This window comes from Nicotiana attenuata, chromosome 2 (assembly GCF_001879085.1).
Source record: "Nicotiana attenuata strain UT chromosome 2, NIATTr2, whole genome shotgun sequence".
Taxonomy (NCBI): Eukaryota; Viridiplantae; Streptophyta; class Magnoliopsida; order Solanales; family Solanaceae; genus Nicotiana; species Nicotiana attenuata.
The window spans coordinates 78,244,244-78,262,306 of NC_031990.1; the positions used below are offsets into that span (position 1 = coordinate 78,244,244).

The 18,063-nt window shown below is 42.4% G+C and overlaps 2 protein-coding genes across 3 annotated transcripts; one reads left to right on the forward strand and one right to left on the reverse strand.

The window, feature by feature from the left end:
• Positions 968 to 4,722, forward strand: LOC109213402. 2 transcript variants are annotated; one of them, XM_019377198.1, is made up of 4 exons: positions 968 to 1,061; positions 1,217 to 1,290; positions 2,483 to 3,490; positions 3,766 to 4,722. In XM_019377198.1, exons 3-4 carry the CDS (start codon positions 2,522 to 2,524, stop codon positions 4,315 to 4,317), a joined length of 1,521 nt encoding a protein of 506 aa, XP_019232743.1. In that variant the 5' UTR covers positions 968 to 1,061; positions 1,217 to 1,290; positions 2,483 to 2,521; the 3' UTR covers positions 4,318 to 4,722. The 2 variants fall into 2 exon arrangements, with proteins under 2 accessions (XP_019232743.1, XP_019232750.1); XM_019377205.1 differs by lacking the exon at positions 968 to 1,061 and having other exon boundaries at positions 1,093 to 1,290.
• LOC109221378 (RNA-directed DNA polymerase homolog) lies at positions 10,956 to 17,503 on the reverse strand. The gene is made up of 2 exons (XM_019385863.1): positions 17,096 to 17,503; positions 10,956 to 11,012 (listed from the first exon to the last, which is right to left on the reverse strand). Exons 1-2 carry the CDS (start codon positions 17,501 to 17,503, stop codon positions 10,956 to 10,958), a joined length of 465 nt encoding a protein of 154 aa, XP_019241408.1.

Here is an 18,063-nt window from a genome sequence, read left to right on the forward strand (position 1 = left end):
AGTTGCAAATTAAAGTTTACATTTAATACTTCAAATTAAAGTTCAATGCCTTCAACATAATACTTCAAATTGATCTAATAAACTAAAACATTAAGCATAATACGTCTAATAATTTTAAAATAACACAAATTATTTGAAATCAACTTAAAATCTTAAATACGAATGTCAGGAGAACGCGAAAGACAACTCTTTATATACCTCCTTAAACAGCCTGTGCCCTCCAACTTTGGACGATGAGTGTAGACTCGACCACAGTTCTTGCACTTTATTATGTAAACTTCTTTATTTTCTTCTACCACATTAAAGTGTTCCAAAACAAATGGGCGCACTCTAGAATCACCGGGCATGATTTAACTTGAATTAAGAATTTGAGTTTGAGAAATGAGAGATGAGTGAAGACTTGAAGACTTGAATACTTCAATTTGAGTTTGAGAAATGAGAGAGATTGATGATCTTGTGAGAAAAATGAAAGAATGAGGAGGTATTTATAGTTAAAAATAGGGAAAAGTGTAATTATAAAAAGTTTGGGGTTAAAACAAAGTTGGGGGAGGGGGGGGGGGTTAAATGGCTATTTTAGAAAGGCCAAACGGCTATTTTTGCAGGCCAACGACCATTTTAAATGTTTCAACGGCTAAAAATTTTTTTTGGATTTTTTCTTTTTTAAAAAAAATAGCCGTTGGGCCCGTTTACTGAACCGGCCCACTTAGCACCCGGTCCCGGGCCCAAACGGTCCCGGTCCTAACGGGCTTCTTCAAGGAACCGGCCCACTTGGGCCTGCACCTCCCCTGGTCCCGGGCTTAAATGGTTAGGCCCGTTTAGGCACACTACCCATATGGGCTCGCGGGCCTGGGCCGGACCCGGGCCTAACCGGCCCACATTGCAGCCTTAATTTGGCCCTTTAACGTAGTTTTAACCTTATCCAATCAAATGTGTAGGAAGTACCTATTAACAAACTTGAGGGCTCGGAACAGAATTATGTCTACTTTTCACATTAACGGTTAGAGCTAACTGAATGAAAACAACAGGCAAAAACAAAAGCACACGATCCACAAGATTTGGAGGTATTCAAATGATATTCCTGATATCTTTTACCATTTTTTTTCCCAACAAAATTGTTGTCTTTACTTCACATTTTTAATGCCTTTATGTTTGTATTTTAGCTTTTCATGAAAGTAATTTGAGCTCATTTTTGGAATCTGAATGGCTATTTGTATAGGTACGAATTGACACAGATTTAATGGATTCCAAGATTTTCACGTCTGATCCAATCTTACAAACGAAAGGCTAGAGGTGATCTCTTTGTTCCTTTCTCTCTATGTGATTCACTTCCTATCGCGTGATATTGTAGTCAGTGTCGAAACTAGGAATTTTCTTAAAGTTGTTCAAACCTGAAAGAAGTCGGAAAAAAAAAATTCCGACAAAGAGTGTTCAATATATGATATATGCCTCTAAAACCTAATATTTTACCTAATATACGCAGTATAATTTTTCGACGAAGAGGGGTCAATTGATCACCCTTTAAGACATGTAGCGTCGCCCCCGATCGTAGTCCATTATTTTAGTTATATGACTTTTTAATAGGATATTAGCAAAAAATAACACATGATAACTTTATAGGGATATTTTCTTTTAAGGAGATCATTACCTCCTTCCTTTATGTGCTAGAATAAATGTTCTGTTTGGATTTAATGGCGTGATTTTTTTAATGCTTAGTTTGTGATTGTTTACAAAATTTTGATGGTGTGGCGTTGGATTCTTTGGTTTATTATGTCTAAACTTGGAAATGCTCGGTGTGGATTAATATTGTGTGCCAGAGGCGGATCCAAGATTTAAATTTAATGGGTTCAACTTTTAAGATTTTTAGGATTGCAATTATTGTACTGTTAGAATTATAGATTTAAATTTAATATTATTGAAATTATTATAGTAGGTTCTTACATCTAAATTCATACATTGTGTCGAAAGATATGGGTTCATTGAACCCGTGCCGAAAGGCTACATTCGCCCTTGCTGTGTACCACAATTGAACTTACTAGTATCACTTTTCTTTCATCTAATGGAGGTAAAATTAATATTCTCACCATGATAAATGCCTGAGCAAAGATGTGATGCAATCATAGGCGGACCCAGAATTTGAAGGTCGTAGGTGCACTTTTGGATTCAACCAAAATCTGATTTGAATATGGGGTGCTCACTACTAATATATCACTATTTTCTAAAGACATACATGTATACATGGAATTTTTGCCGAACTTTACGGGTGCCGATGACCCCTCTGTATTGCATAGGTCTGCCTCTGGATGCAATTGCCTGATTTGAGTTTAAGGAAAATGATTATAAGGGGAGGAAAACACTGAAATTGCCATTAAAGAAAACACTCATATAGTCATGCTTTTGAAGTCTTATTTTTGTTTATGTGGTTTCCTTATATTCATTTTCAGTATCTGTAATACTAATCATAAAATGTCATTTGTGAATGCAGTTTATCGTCTCATTGAACGTGTCGGGAGCTTCTTTGAACATGGATCACCCTACAGATGAAGGGAAAATCAAAACAGCAGCACTTGAAGACGTGAAATTGGAGGAGGAAATCAATTCAGCGACAATTGAGGAAGCGAAAGAGGATGGTCCACTCTTCCAATGTAATCTATGTGATGCAGAAATGGTTCAAAAGGTAGCGGACGAATTCCTTCCAGGATTAGCCTCAGCCTGTATTGACAACACGACTGGCGGTCTATTGAATAGCCCCGCTTCTGTTGCTGTTAATATTAGAAGAGAAATGGTGGACTATCTTGTCCAGAGAAGCGAGATGTTTGTTGCTGAATCTGTCGTCTTAGAAGGTGACGCGGTTACTGAAGTACTGTCGGATAATCCTCATGATATTATATCGGATTTTATAGATGATTTTGCACAGTCTAAGAGGAAATTTTTCAGCAGAGTATCAGCATGGTTGCTAAGTGAAAGGAGAGAGGAAAGGATAGACGATTTCGTACAAGAAATGGAAGTAAACGGCTTTTGGTTGATGGAAAGGCGGATAGCAGTGGCGCAAACATTGATAAGGAATATTGACTTCAAGGGCAATTACCACTGCAATATGAAGTTTAAATCTGAAGAAGAGGTTTCTGAACATATCGCCTCGTGCAGTTTCAGGGAATTGAACTGTGGAAATGAAGGATGTAATGTGCGATTTAGTGCAGCTCAGTTGGAACTGCACGACTCGACTTGTCCTTTTAAAATACTTCAATGTGAGCAGAAATGCCCGGAAACACTCATGAGGCGCGAAATGGACAGGCATTGTATAACTGTATGTCCAATGAAGCTTGTTAACTGCCCTTTCTATCCAGTAGGATGTGTATCTACTATTCCTCAATGCACAACAGACCAACATCGTCTCGAGTATCTGCAGTCGCACTTAATCTGCATCTTAAAACTTATTCACAAGGAAGCATCTTTTGAGGCTTTGAAGAAAAGGACTGAACAATTGTTGGAGGTCAGTTATTTTACTGCTGCTTATCTTTGGAACTTAAATCTTCAACGACGCATAGGAAATGTATAGCTCCTGACGTGGTTGTCAGACCTCTCTATAACAACATCACTATATAACAACCATTCACTATAAAAGCCAAGTTTCTTTTGGAACCAATTTCTATGCTATGTTATAATACATGTTCTCTATAACAACACTTCGCTATAACAAGCAAAAATTCTAGAACAAACGAGGCTGTTATAGAGAGGTTTGACTGTATCTTCTTTTCTTCAAAACAGGTATCGTCACCTGGACGACTGGCAACTGCTCGTGATGCAAGATCATTAACTGTTGCGATCAAAAGTATTGATGCAAAGCTTGGACCCTTAGAAGTTGAGGAAGATACAGAGGTCAATGCAGAGGGTGCTGAGTTGAACGACGAAAAAGAGGATAGCACTGATCTATCGACCAAGAAAAATTGTTCAATGGACTTGTCTCATAATGAAGAGCGGTCTTCTGACTTATCGAAGAGTCAGAATGATTTCACAGCTTCACAAAACAAAATAGAGTCAACTGTCAATCCAGAGAATGTTGTGGAACTGACAGTTAAGACGGATTCATCAGCTAATGAACGCTGTGAGAATGCAGTTAAAACTAGGAGTCCAGGACCTGTAACAGAAAATAAGGTCTCGAAATCACCTGAGAAAAGTGAAGAGAGTCTGAGTACATCCAAAGAACATCAAGATTTCACAACTTCAGCACACAAATTGGAGTCATCCAAAAGTGAAGAGACTCCCAAATCGCCCGGGAAGCATCAGGTCTTACCAGCTTCTGAAGACAAAAAAGAGTGACGCGCCAAAACTAAGGACTTCGCGGAACAAATGAATCTCAGGCAGTGATCAACAATAAATTGGCACCTGACTAAGGCAGATTTAAAAGAAACAATGTTGGAAAAGGAAAAGAGCCAAAATGTCATCTATTAAAAGTGAATGCATGTGTAGCCAGCTACCAAATGAAGTAAAGAGAACACAGATTTTCTAAGTGGAAGACTGAGCACCTTCAAAAATAGAAGGTTATTTATTGACAGATATAAACATGTTCTTGTATAGTCGATAACTAGCTAGTTTTTCGCTTGCTTATTCATTTTCGCATGAGCGTAGTTTCATGTTTCCTTCTTTTGTACAAGACAGATTTATGTTTTTTCATTGGCATTCATTTTACTTTTTCACTCCAATCAATTGCATACCCCTTTTTCATTGTAGTGAATTTTCTAACACTGCTACTTTGCTATTGCCAATTGGTACATTTTAATTCTCATTATCTAGGAACAGTATACATTGTGCATATTGAGCCATCAACTGGTCCACCAGCACCAAAGCTGCATTGCTTCCACCATTGGAACAGCCAGAGACAGACCTACCCTTAGGATAGGAGGGTCACCGGCCCCCGGTAATTTAGGAAAAAATGTATGTATATATCTTAAATAACATGTATATATTTTAATTGGCATTGTAAATCTCAAAGCTTGGCAGCTGCATCGGTCGATTTGGGGCGGCACAACTTGACATTTAGTGTGTTGTTTTGGTTTGATTCCCGCTCCAGCATTTGCTCAGATTTTTATTTGATATTGGTGTCCCCACCACTTTCAAATCCTGAGTCCGCCTCTGACGACATCAAATGCATGTCCGTAAATTTTCAAGTGATGCTCCGGGGACAAACATGAGATTTCCTCTCGGTTATTTTGTCAAGAAGTTACTAAGAGTAGAGAAGAATCTAGTACAGAATTGAAAGAGAGTGTCAATTGAGTAGTAGTAGTCAAACAAAGTCTGAGTATCCAAACATCGAGGAACCACACAAGGATCATGGCGACCACGAGCAAGGAGTTAAATCTCATGTTTGTCCCTAGTAACAGTATCCTGCTTCCTCTGCATAACAATTGAAATAAGTTTCACTAAATATATAACCTAGTCAGAATTGGATGTATTGTAAAAGTCGCATTCTTGTAACAAAATGGCAAAAGTAACTCAACATGATAGAAATACATGAAACACATAACCAAATGAATATTGCAGAGTGGTCCTGACTCCACCATATCTATTGCAGAGTCAGAATTGGATGTATTGTAAAAGTCGCATTCTAGCTTTTTGATATGCAAAGTTGTTAATAATTTTTTATAATTGATTTCTTCTAATAATTCTCTCTCAAGTGATAATATAGCTAATCTTTTTAATCTTTTTGAGACATTGTTGATCTTAGGCAAGATTTTATTAATTTTAATTTTGAAAAAATTCCTTTCGGTGAGGCAACTGTTACAGGAACTGTTGACATTATTGTACAAGCAATCTAAGCATTTGAAAAAGAATTAAGTTATTTTATCTGATTGAATATATATATAAATTAGAGTATTATCTTCAACTTGACTCAATTTTCTACCACGGAATAGAAAATCAAAAATACTTTCATACGCTTCAAATTGTTCAAATCTATATTGAAGTGAAAAAAATATAAGCCTACTATAGTATTAATATTTTCTTCTAAATAATAATTTAATATTTCCACACACACACAAAAAAAAAAAAACATATAAGCCTACTATTTTTAAAAATGGGGCCCCTCAAATTTGGTGGCCTAAAGCGACCACTTTAGTTGCTTCATGTTTGAGCCGCCCCTGCTCATGTTGTCACGGCCCAAAACTCAACCCGTCGTGATGGCGCATATCGTGGAACTAGGCCAGCCTCAACTCAACAAACCAACACAACAACAATAAGTTTTAAAATATTTAACGGAAGCTTTTAACATTTTAAGAAAACTATTTGAACGTAAGAAATTCCAAGATAAGATACAATCCAACCTAAAACCAGGGTGTCACTGAGTGCATGAGCGTCTAAAGGAAAACATAGTCTATTACAACGTTTAAGGAAAACAAACTGAAATACATCTAGAGATAGAGATGGAGAGTCAAGTCCTGCGAACGCCGTGCAGATACCTCGATAGTCTCCTAAAGCCTGAAGCCTCGATCAACGACTGTCACTGGGACCAAAAGTGTCTGGATCTGCACACAAGGTGCATGGGGTAACGTGAGTACACCAACTCATTAAGTAACGAGTCCAAACTATGGACTGAAAGGTAGTGATGAGCTCAACCTCAACAGATATAATAGAAACAACGTACATTAACGTAGGCATGCTTTCAGTTAAATAGACAGCTCAATGTAATAAGGTAAATACAGGTCTGAACAATTTAAGATATATAACTCAACTGCCTCTACATGTCAATGCACCGACTGTATGAAATGCACAATCTCTCAAGTGCTCAACCACTCGGTACTAACTATGGCCATCCGAACTAGGGAAATCCATCCCGGAACATAGTACAACACCGACTGTAAGTCACTCAGTACCGAGGAAAAAGGGCAATCCAACCCTGTGGAGAAATCCATCTCCATGTATATATAAATACTCAACCACACGGTACCGTATATGGCCATCCGGCCCATACGTCCGAATGACCTCAAATTTTGCACACACATAAAAAATGATACCACGAACCTATTCCAACTTCCGGAATTCCATTCCTACCCCGATATCAAAATTTTCACTACCGACCAAATTTGCCAAAATTCCAACTTTCGCCAATTCAAGCCTAATTCTACCACGCGACTCCAAATCACATTCCGAACGCGCTCGCAAGTCCAAAATCGCCTAACAGAGCTAACAATACCATCAAAATTCAAATCCGAGGTCGCTTACATATAATTCAATATTCGGTCAACTTTTTCCAACTTAAACCTTTTCCTAAGAGACTAAGTGTCTCAATTCACTCCAAAACCTCTTCGGATCCGAACCGACTAACCCGGTAAGTCAAAATACAGCTAAAGAACACAAAAGAAGCAGGAAATGGGGGAACGAGGCTATATCTCTTGAAACGACCGACCGGGTCGTTACATCCCCCCCTCTTAAACAAGGGTCTAGAAACATACCTGAAGTCTCAAATAGGTATGGATATCAACTCCATATCTCCCGCTCGGTCTCCCAAGTAGCCTCCTCCACGGGCTGACCCCTCCACTGCACTTTCACTGAAGCTATATCCTTTGATCTCAACTTTCGGACATGCCGCTCCAAAATAGCCACTGGCTCCACATCATAAGTCAAATCACTATCTAACTGAACCGTGCTGAAATCCAAGACATGAGACGGATCACCGATATACTTCTGAAGCATAGAAACATGAAGTACCGGATGTACACTCGACAAGCTAGGTGGCAAAGCAAGCTCATAAGCCACCTCCCCAATCATCCGAAACACCTCGAACGACCCAATAAACCGAGGACTCAACTTGCCCTTCTTCCCAAATCTCATAACACCCTTCATGGGTGAAACCTTCAACAAAACCTTCTCCCCAACCATGTAAAACACATCACGGACCTTCCTGTCGGCATAACTCTTTTGTCTTGACTGCGCCATGCGAAGCCGCTCCTGAATCAATTTCACCTTATCCAATGCATCCTGAACTAACTCTGTGCCCAAAAGCCTAGCCTCACCCGGCTCAAACCAACCCACAGGAGATCTACACCGCCTCCCATATTAAGCCTCATACGGAGCCATCTGAATACTCGACTGATAACTGTTATTGTAAGCAAACTCCGCGAGCGGTAGAAACTGGTCCCATGAACCACCAAAATCGATGACACAAGCATGTAACATGTCCTCCAGAATCTGAATAGTGCGCTCGGACTGTCCGTACGTCTGAGGGTGAAATGTTGTGCTCAACTCAACCTGAGTGCACAACTCTCGCTGCACGGCCCTCCAGAACTGCGATGTAAACTGCGTGCCTCTGTCTGAAATAATAGAAACTGGCACTCTATGAAGGAAAACAATCTCTCTGATGTAAATCTCAGCCAACCGCTCTAAAGAATAGGTAGTACACGCAGGAATGAAGTGCACGGACTTGATCAGCCGATCCACAATTACCCGAATAGCATCGAACTTCCTCAAAGCCCGTGGCATCCCAACTACGAAATCCATGGTGATCCGCTCCCATTTCTACTCTGGAATCTCTATCTGATGAAGCAAGCCATCCGGTCTCTGATGCTCATATTTCACTTGCTGACAGTTGAGACACCGAGCTACAAACCCAACTATATCTTTCTTCATCCTCCTCCACCAATAGTGCTGTCTCAAATCCTGGTACATCTTTGTGGCATCCTGTCACGACCCGGATTTCCCACCCCCGGGAGTCGTGATGGCGCCTACTCGTAGAAGCTAGGCAAGCCACGATCTTAGAAATCATTAACTCTTTTGTTTTGAATTCCTTTTTAACCAATTAAATTAACCAAAAATAAACAATTAAATAACAGCGGAATATGAAATTTAGCGGAAGTCTTAAATAAAATATAAAACCAAATTATCCTGAAGACCGAACCATGCTTCTAACCAGAACCTGGTGTCACAACATCCACGGACTGTCTAGGATTACTAGAAATAAGTGTTTGAAGGAAAAGGACATAGTCTGTCTCGAGTACAAATGACAACAGAACATAAAAACTGATAGAAGAGACGCCGGGCCTGCGGACGCCAGCAGGGCTACCTCGAAGTCTCGGACTGAAGGATAGCTCCCAATCTACTGCTGATGACCAAATGCTACTCCGGGATCTGCACACAGTGCAGAGTGTAGTATCAGCACAACCGACCCCATTTGCTGGTAAGTGCCTAGCCTAACCTCGGCGAAGTAGTGACAAGGCTAGACCAGACTACCTCATAAACCTGTGCAGTTATATATATACAGCGGAACAGAGATAACCAATCAATATGGGAGGGGGAGCATGCTGTGGGAAAAGATAACAACTCCGAGTAAAAGTCATCAAGTAACGAAAGAAGCAACATAACTCAGAAATCAATAAAGAATCAGAAATCAATAAATGCACGACATCACCCTTCGTGCTTTTACTATCGTCCTCACCAAGCAATGATATAATAAAAACGTGCACAACATCACCCTTCGTGCTTTTACTCTCTTTCCTCACCAAAGCAATTATATGATAAAATGTGCACGACATCACCCTTCGTGCTTTTACTCTCTTTCCTCACATATAATCAATAGAATCGACACGGAATGGTACATCGTGCGGCACAGCATCACCCTTCGTGCTTTAACACTCTTCCTCACCCAAACAACAATCACAAACAAGGGGCAAGGGAATAAACAAAATAATAAAAGAAATCCCGACAAGGGAACACAATTAACCAATTAAATCCCGGCAAGGGTACAACATTAACAATCTCAACATCCCGGCAAGGGAGATAATCCACAACGCAACAATATCCCGGCAAGGGAACAATTTAATAACTCTTTCTCTTTCTTTCACTTTTATTTCATAACTCACTTTACCACTTGAGCCAATGCTCCAAAGGGTTCAATCATCTCATATACTTTCACAATTCATAATATAACTCGAGCCAATGCTCCATGATGTTCAAAGGTCTCAATTCCTTCCACAAACTTTTCACAACAACTAGAAATCATCACCAAAGCATGAAGAATACAATGAATCAAGATATTCACAATATAAGGACTCACGGTCATACTAGACACCAACGTATAGATACTCGTCACCATGCCTATACGTCGTACACGACTAATACCACATAGCAAATAGGACTCAACTCCTAGTCCCTCAAGCTAAGGTTAGACCAAACACTTACCTCGATGCCTTGAACACAACTCAAGTCTCAATTATAGCTTTACCCCTTGATTCTACCGCCAATTCGCTCATATCTAATTACAAATTACTTAATTACATCAATAAACGCTAAATGAATCAACCCCAATGCATGAAAATGAGTTTTCCAAAGTTTTACCCAAAAAGTCAAAAATCGCCCCCGGGCCCACGTGGTCAAAACCCGAGGTTCGAACCAAAACCCGATTACCCATTCCCCCACGAACTCAAATATATAATTTATTTTGAAATCGGACCTCAAATTGAGGTCCAAATCCCCAATTTTTGAAAACCTAGGTCCTACCCAAAACACCTAATTTCCCCCATGAAAATCTTTGATTTTAGGTTGAAATCATGTTAAAAGATGTAAATGATTGAAAGAAATGAGTAAAAACTAACTTACAATTGATTTGGAAGAAAACTTGTTCTTGGAAAATCGCCTAAGTGTGTTTGGGTTTGAGAAAATATGAAAAATGGGGTTCAAAATCGTTTAAGTGTAAAATTGCAGGTCTCTGATATGGGAAATGCGAACAGGGGTTCGCAATTGCGAACCCCGACCTCTGCAGATGTGGGAAATGCAAAACAGGGTTCGCAAATGAAATTTCTGGACCTTCGCATTTGCGAAACAAAAGTCGCATTTGCGGCTGGGGAATTGCGAACACAGGGTCGCATTTGCGACCCCAGGCTGACTAGAGGACTTTCGCATTTGCGATCACAGACGTCGCATTTGCGACTGGTCCTTCGCATTTGCGAACCAATTGGTCGCATTTGCGATCAGGCCTGTCCAGGTCCCATCTTCGCATTTGCGAGCCAGGCTTCGCATTTGCAGACCTGAATCACACCAGCAAATTTTTAAGTTCAAAATGCACCCCGTGGCCTATCCGAAACTCACCCGAGCCTTCGGGGCTCCAAACCAAATATACACACAACCTCAAAAACATCGTACGAACTTATTCGCGTGATCAAATCGCCAAAATAACATCATAAACATCGAATTAAACCTCAAAATCCAAGAATTCTTTCAAACTTCATAAAACATCAAATTTTCCAATTTAGGTCCGAATCACGTCAAACAACGTCCGTTTTCAACCAAATTTCACATGAATGACTTAAACCATATATAAGACCTGTACCGGGCGCCAGAACCAAAATACGGGCCCGATACCAACACGTCCTAATCAATTTTCACTTCAAATTTCCTTAAACAATTTTAGAAAATAATTTTACTAAAAAATTCATTTCTCGGGCTTGGGACCTCGGAATTCGATTCCGGGCATACGCCCAAGTCCCATATTTTCCTACGGACCTTCCGGGACCGTCAAATCACGGGTCCGGGTCCGTGTACCCAAAACGTTGACCAAGGTCAAATTTATTCATTTTAACATCAAAACTTAGCATTTTTTTTCACAGAATTTCATATTTAAGCTTTCCGGCTACGCGCTCGGACAGCGCGCGCAAATCGAGGTGACTCTAATTGAGATTTTCAAGGCCTCGGAGACACAAAATTCAATTAAAATAGGTGATGACCCTTTGGATCATCACATTATCCACCTCTAAAACAACCGTTCGTCCTCGAATGGACAGAAGAAGGAAGTACCTGAGTTGGGGAAAAGATGAGGATAACGGCTCCGCATATCAGACTCGGACTCCCAGGTCGATGCCTCAGGAGGCTGACCTCTCCACTGAACACGAACAGAAGGAAAACTCTTCGACCTCAACTGACGAACCTGCCGGTCTAGAATAGCCACCGGCTCCTCCTCATAAGACAAGTCCTTGTCCAACTGGACAGTGCTGAAATCTAACACATGGGTTGGATCGCCGTGATACCTCCGAAGCATGGACACATGAAATACTGGATGCACGGCTGATAAGCTCGGCGGCAAAGCAAGTCTATAAGCCACCTCTCCCACTCGATCAAGAATCTCAAACGGACCAATGAACCTAGGGCTAAGCTTGCCATTCTTCCCAAATCTGATCACGCCCTTCATAGGAGACACTCGGAGCAATACCCGCTCACCGACCATAAAAGCCACATCTCGAACCTTGCGGTCCGCATAACTCTTTTGCCTGGACTGAGCAGAACGAAGCCTTTCGTGAATGATCCTGACCTTGTCCAAGGCCTCCTGAACCAGATCCGTACCCAACAACCGAGACTCTCCCGGCTCAAACCATCCAACCGGAAACCGACACCGCCTACCATATAAAGCTTCATAAGGAGCCATCTGGATGCTCGACTGGTAGCTGTTGTTGTAGGCAAACTCCGCTAAAGGCAAAAACTGATCCCACGAACCTCCAAAGTCAACAACACAAGCTCGGAGCATGTCCTCCAAAATCTGAATAGTCCGCTCCGACTGACCGTCCGTTTGGGGATAAAATGCTGTGCTCAACTCAACCCGCGTGCCCAACTCTCGCTGAACTGCTCTCCAGAAACGCGAGGTAAACTGCGTACCCCGGTCCGAAATGATAGATACGGGCACACCATGAAGGCGAACAATCTCCCGAATGTAGATCTCAGCTAACCTCTCAGAAGAATAGGAGACTGCCATAGGTATGAAATGTGCTGCCATAGCTTTGAATTCCTTTTTAACCAATTAAATTAACCGAAAATAAACAATTAAATAACAGCGGAATATGAAATTTAACGAAAGTCTTAAATAAAATATAAAACCAAATTATCCTGAAGACCAACACATGTTTCTAACTAGAACCTGGTGTCACAACATCCACGGACTGTCTAGGATTACTAGAAATAAGTGTTAGAAGGAAAAGGAGATAGTCTGTCTCGAGTACAAATGACAACAGAACATAAAAACTGATAGAAGAGACGTCGGGCCTGCGGACGCCAGCAGGGCTACCTCAAAGTCTCGGACTGAAGGATAGCTCCCAATCTACTGCTGATGACCAAATGCTACTCCGGGATCTGCACACAGTGCAGAGTGTAGTATCAACACAACCGACCCCATGTGCTGGTAAGTGCCTAGCCTAACCTCGGCGAAGTAGTGACAAGGCTAGACCAGACTACCTCATAAACCTGTGCAGTTATATATATACAGCGGAACAGAGATAACCAATCAATATGGGAGGGGGAGCATACTGTGGGGAAAGATAACAACTCCGAGTAAATGTCATCAAGTAACGAAAGAAGCAACATAACTAGTAATCAATAAAGAATCAAAAATCAATAAATGCACGGCATCACCCTTCGTGCTTTTACTCTCGTCCTCACAAAGCAATGATATAATAAAAACGTGCACGACATTACCCTTCGCGCTTTTACTCTCTTTCCTCACCAAAGCAATTATATGATAAAATGTGCACGGCATCACCCTTCGTGCTTTTACTCTCTTTCCTCACATATAATCAATAGAATCGGCACGGAATGGTACATCTTGCGGCACGGCATCACCCTTCGTGCTTTAATACTCTTCCTCACCCAAACAACAATCACAAACAAGGGGCGAGGGGTTTGCAATTTGAGAAAATATGAAAAATGGGGTTCAAAATCGCTTAAGTGTAAAATTGCAGGTCTCTGATATGGGAAATGCGAACAGGGGTTCGCAATTGCGAACCCCGACCTCTGCAGATGTGGGAAATGCAAAACAGGGTTCGCATTTGCGAACCCTTTGAAATTTCTGGACCTTCGCATTTGCGAAACAAAAGTCGCATTTGCGGCTGGGGAATTGCGAACACAGGGTCGCATTTGCGACCCCAGGCTGACTAGAGGACTTTCGCATTTGCGATCACAGACGTCGCATTTGCGACTGGTCCTTCGCATTTGCGAACCAATTGGTCGCATTTGCGATCAGGCCTGCCCAGGTCCCATCTTCGCATTTGCGATGGAAGTCTCGCATTTGCAAGCTCGCATTTGCGAGCCAGGCTTCGCATTTGCGAAGCCTGCAGACCTGAATCACACCAGCAAATTTTTAAGTTCAAAATGCACCCCGTGGCCTATCCAAAACTCACCCGAGCCCTCGGGGCTCCATACCAAATATACACACAACCTCAAAAACATCCTACGAACTTATTCGCGCGATCAAATCGCCAAAATAACATCATAAACATCGAATTAAACCTCACAATCCAAGAATTCTTTCAAACTTCATAAAACATCAAATTTTCCAATTTAGGTCCGAATCACGTCAAACGACGTCCTTGTTCAACCAAATTTCACAGGAATGACTTAAACCATATATAAGACTTGTACCGGGCACCGCAACCAAAAGATGGGCCCGATACCAACACGTCCTAATCAATTTTCACTTCAAATTTCCTTAAACAATTTCAGAAAACAATTTTACTAAAAAATTCATTTCTCAGGCTTGGGACCTCGGGATTCAATTTCGGGCTTACGCCCAAGTCGCATATTTTCCTACGGACCTTCCGGGACCGTCAAATCACAGGTCCTGGTCCGTTTATCCAAAACGTTGACCAAGGTCAAATTTATTCATTTTAACATCAAAACTTAGCATTTTTTTCCATAGAATTTCATATTTAAGCTTTCCGGCTACGCGCCCGGACTGCGCACGCTAATCGAGGTAACTCTAAATGAGGTTTTCAAGGCCTCGGAGACACAGAATTCAAGTAAAACAGGTGATGACCCTTTGGGTCGTCACATTCTCCACCTCTAAAACAACCGTTCGTCCTCGAACGGACAGAAGAAGGAAGTAACCGAGTCGGGGAAAAGATGAGGATAACGGCTCCGCATATCAGACTCGGACTCCCAGGTCGATGCCTCAGGAGGCTGACCTCTCCACTGAACATGAACAGAAGGAAAACTCTTCGACCTCAACTGACGAACCTGCCGGTCTAGAATAGCCACCGGCTCCTCTTCATAAGACAAGTCCTTGTCCAACTGGACAGTTCTAAAATCTAACACGTGGGCTGGATCGTCCTGATACCTCCGAAACATGGACACATGAAATACTGGATGTACGGCTGATAAGCTCCGCGGCAAAGCAAGTCTATAAGCCGCCTTTCCCACTCGATCAAGAATCTGAAATGGACCAATGAACCTAGGGCTAAACTTTCCCTTCTTCCTAAATCTCATCACGCCCTTCATTGGCGACACTCGGAGCAATACCCGCTCACCGACCATAAAAGCCATATCTCGAACCTTGCGGTCCGCATAACTCTTTTGCCTGGACTGATATGAACAAAGCCTATCCTGAATGATCCTGACCTTGTCCAAGGCCTCCTGAACCAGATCCGTACCCAACAACCGAGCCTCTCCCGGCTCAAACCATCCAACCGGAGACCGACACTGCCTACCATATAAAGCCTCATAAGGAGCCATCTGGATGCTCGACTGGTAGCTGTTGTTGTAGGCAAACTCCGCTAAAGGCAAAAACTGATCCCACGAACCTCCAAAGTCAATAACACAAGCTCGGAGCATGTCCTCCAAAATCTGGATAGTCCGCTCCGACTGACCATCCGTTTGGGGATGAAATGCTGTGCTCAACTCAACATGTGTGCCCAACTCTCGCTGAACTGCTTGCCAGAAACGCAAGGTAAACTGCGTACCCCGGTCCGAAATGATAGATACGGGCACACCATGAAGGCGAACAATCTCCCGAATGTAGATCTCAGCTAACCTCTCAGAAGAATAGGAGACTGCCATAGGTATGAAATGGGCTGACTTGGTCAGCCTATCAATAATGACCCATACTGCGTCGAACTTCTTCCGAGTCTGCGGAAGCCCAGTAACGAAGTCCATAGTGATCCGCTCCCACTTCCACTCGGGAAGCTCAATCCTCTGAAATAAACCACCAGGCCTCTGATGCTCATACTTAACCTGCTGGTAATTCAAACACCGAGCCACATATGCAACGATATCCTTCTTTATTCTACGCCACCAGTAATGCTGCCGCAAATCCTGATACATCTTCGCGGCGCCCGGATGAATAGAGTACCGGGAGCTATGGGCCTCCTTTAAAATCAACTCTCGGAGCCCATCCACATTAGGCACACAAACTCGACCCTGCAATCTCAAAACTCCATCATCATCTAAGGTAACCTGCCTGGCGTCTCCGCGCTGCACCGTGTCTCTAAGGACACACAAATGGGGATCATCATACTGCCGATCACGGATACGCTCTAATAATGAATAATGAGAGACCGTGAAAGCTAACACACGACTGGGCTCAGAAACATCCAGTCTCACGAACTGATTGGCTAAAGCCTGAACATCCAAAGCAAGCGGCCTCTCACCGACCAGAATATAAGCAAGACTGCCCATACTGACTGACTTCCTACTCAAAGCATCGGCCACCACATTGGCCTTTCCCGGATGATATAAAATGGTGATATCATAATCCTTCAACAACTCCAACCACCTCCTCTGCCTCAAATTCAACTCCTTTTGCTTGAACAAATACTGAAGACTCTTGTGATCCGTGAACACCTAACATGCCACGCCATACAGATAATGCCTCCAAATCTTCAATGCGTGAACTATGGCTGCCAACTCCAAATCATGAACCGGATAGTTCTTCTCATGAATCTTCAACTGCCTCGAAGCATAGGCAATGACTTTGCCATCCTACAGCAACACTGCTCCAAGCCCAACACGGGAAGCGTCACAATAAACTGTATAAGGCCCTGAACCTGTGGGCAAAACCAACACCGGTGCCGTAGTCAGAGCTGTCTTGAGCTTCTGAAAGCTCGCCTCACACTCATCCGACCATCTGAACTGGGCACCCTTCTGGGTCAATCTGGTCATCGGGGTTGCAATAGATGAAAACCCCTCCACGAACCGACGATAGTAGCCTGCCAATCCCAATAAAATCCGAATCTCTGTAGCTGATGCTGGTCTAGGTCAGTTCTTGACTGCCTCAATCTTCTTTGGGTCCACCTGAATACCCTCTACTGATAACATGACCCAGAAATGCAACTAAACTCAACCAGAATTCACACTTCGAGAACTTAGCATATAACCGACTATCCCTCAGAGTCTGAAGAACCACTCTAAGGTGCTGCTCGTGCTCCTCCTGGCTGCGGGAATATATCAATATATCATCAATGAAGACTATCACGAACGAGTCCAAATAAGTCCTGAACACTCGGTTCATCAACTCCATGAAAGCTGCTGGGGCATTTGTCAACCTGAATGACATAACCAAGAACTCATAATGCCCGTACCGAGTGCGGAAAGCTGTCTTAGGGACATCGGATGCCCTAATCCTCAACTGATGGTAGCCAGATCGTAAGTCAATCTTGGAAAATACCTTGGCCCCCTGAAGCTGGTCGAACAAATCATCAATCCTCGGCAGCGGATACTTATTCTTGACTGTAACCTTGTTCAATTGTCGGTAATCAATACACATTCTCATTGACCCATCCTTCTTCTTAACAAATAACACCGACGCACCCCACGACGAAACACTGGGTCTAATGAAACCCTTCTCAAGCAAATCCTGCAACTGTTCCTTTAGCTCTTTCAACTCAGGCGGCGCCATACAATACGGCGGGATAGAAATGGGCTGAGTGCCCGGTACCAGATCAATGCAAAAGCCAATATCCCTGTCGGGTGGCATACCCGGCAGGTCCGAAGGGAAAACATCAGGAAACTTACAAACAACAGGCACAGAATCAATAGAGGGAACCTTCGCACTAGAATCACGAACATACGCCAAATAGGCCAAGCACCCCTTCTCGACCATACGTCGAGCCTTCACATAAGAGATAACACTACGGGTAGAATGACCAGGAGCCCCTCTCCACTCTAAACGAGGCATACCCGGTAAAGCTAAGGTCACAGTCTTGGTATGACAATCCAAGATAGCGTGGTAAGGTGATAACCAGTCCATCCCAATATAATATTGGAGTCAACCATGTCTAATAGCAACAAATCTACACGAGTCTCAAGACCCCCAATCACCACAAT

Excerpts from the sequence above, each read along its gene's own strand:
- LOC109213402 (XM_019377198.1), top strand. The coding sequence starts at position 2,522 with ATGGATCACCCTACAGATGAAGGGAAAATCAAAACAGCAGCACTTGAA. Across the intron at positions 3,491-3,765 it reads GGACTGAACAATTGTTGGAG|GTATCGTCACCTGGACGACT; the intron begins GTCAGTTATTTT and ends TCTTCAAAACAG.
- LOC109221378 (XM_019385863.1), bottom strand. The coding sequence starts at position 17,503 with ATGTGTATTGATTACCGACAATTGAACAAGGTTACAGTCAAGAATAAG. Across the intron at positions 11,013-17,095 it reads GGTTATATGCTAAGTTCTCG|GTCTGCAAATGCGAAGCCTG; the intron begins AAGTGTGAATTC and ends GGTGTGATTCAG.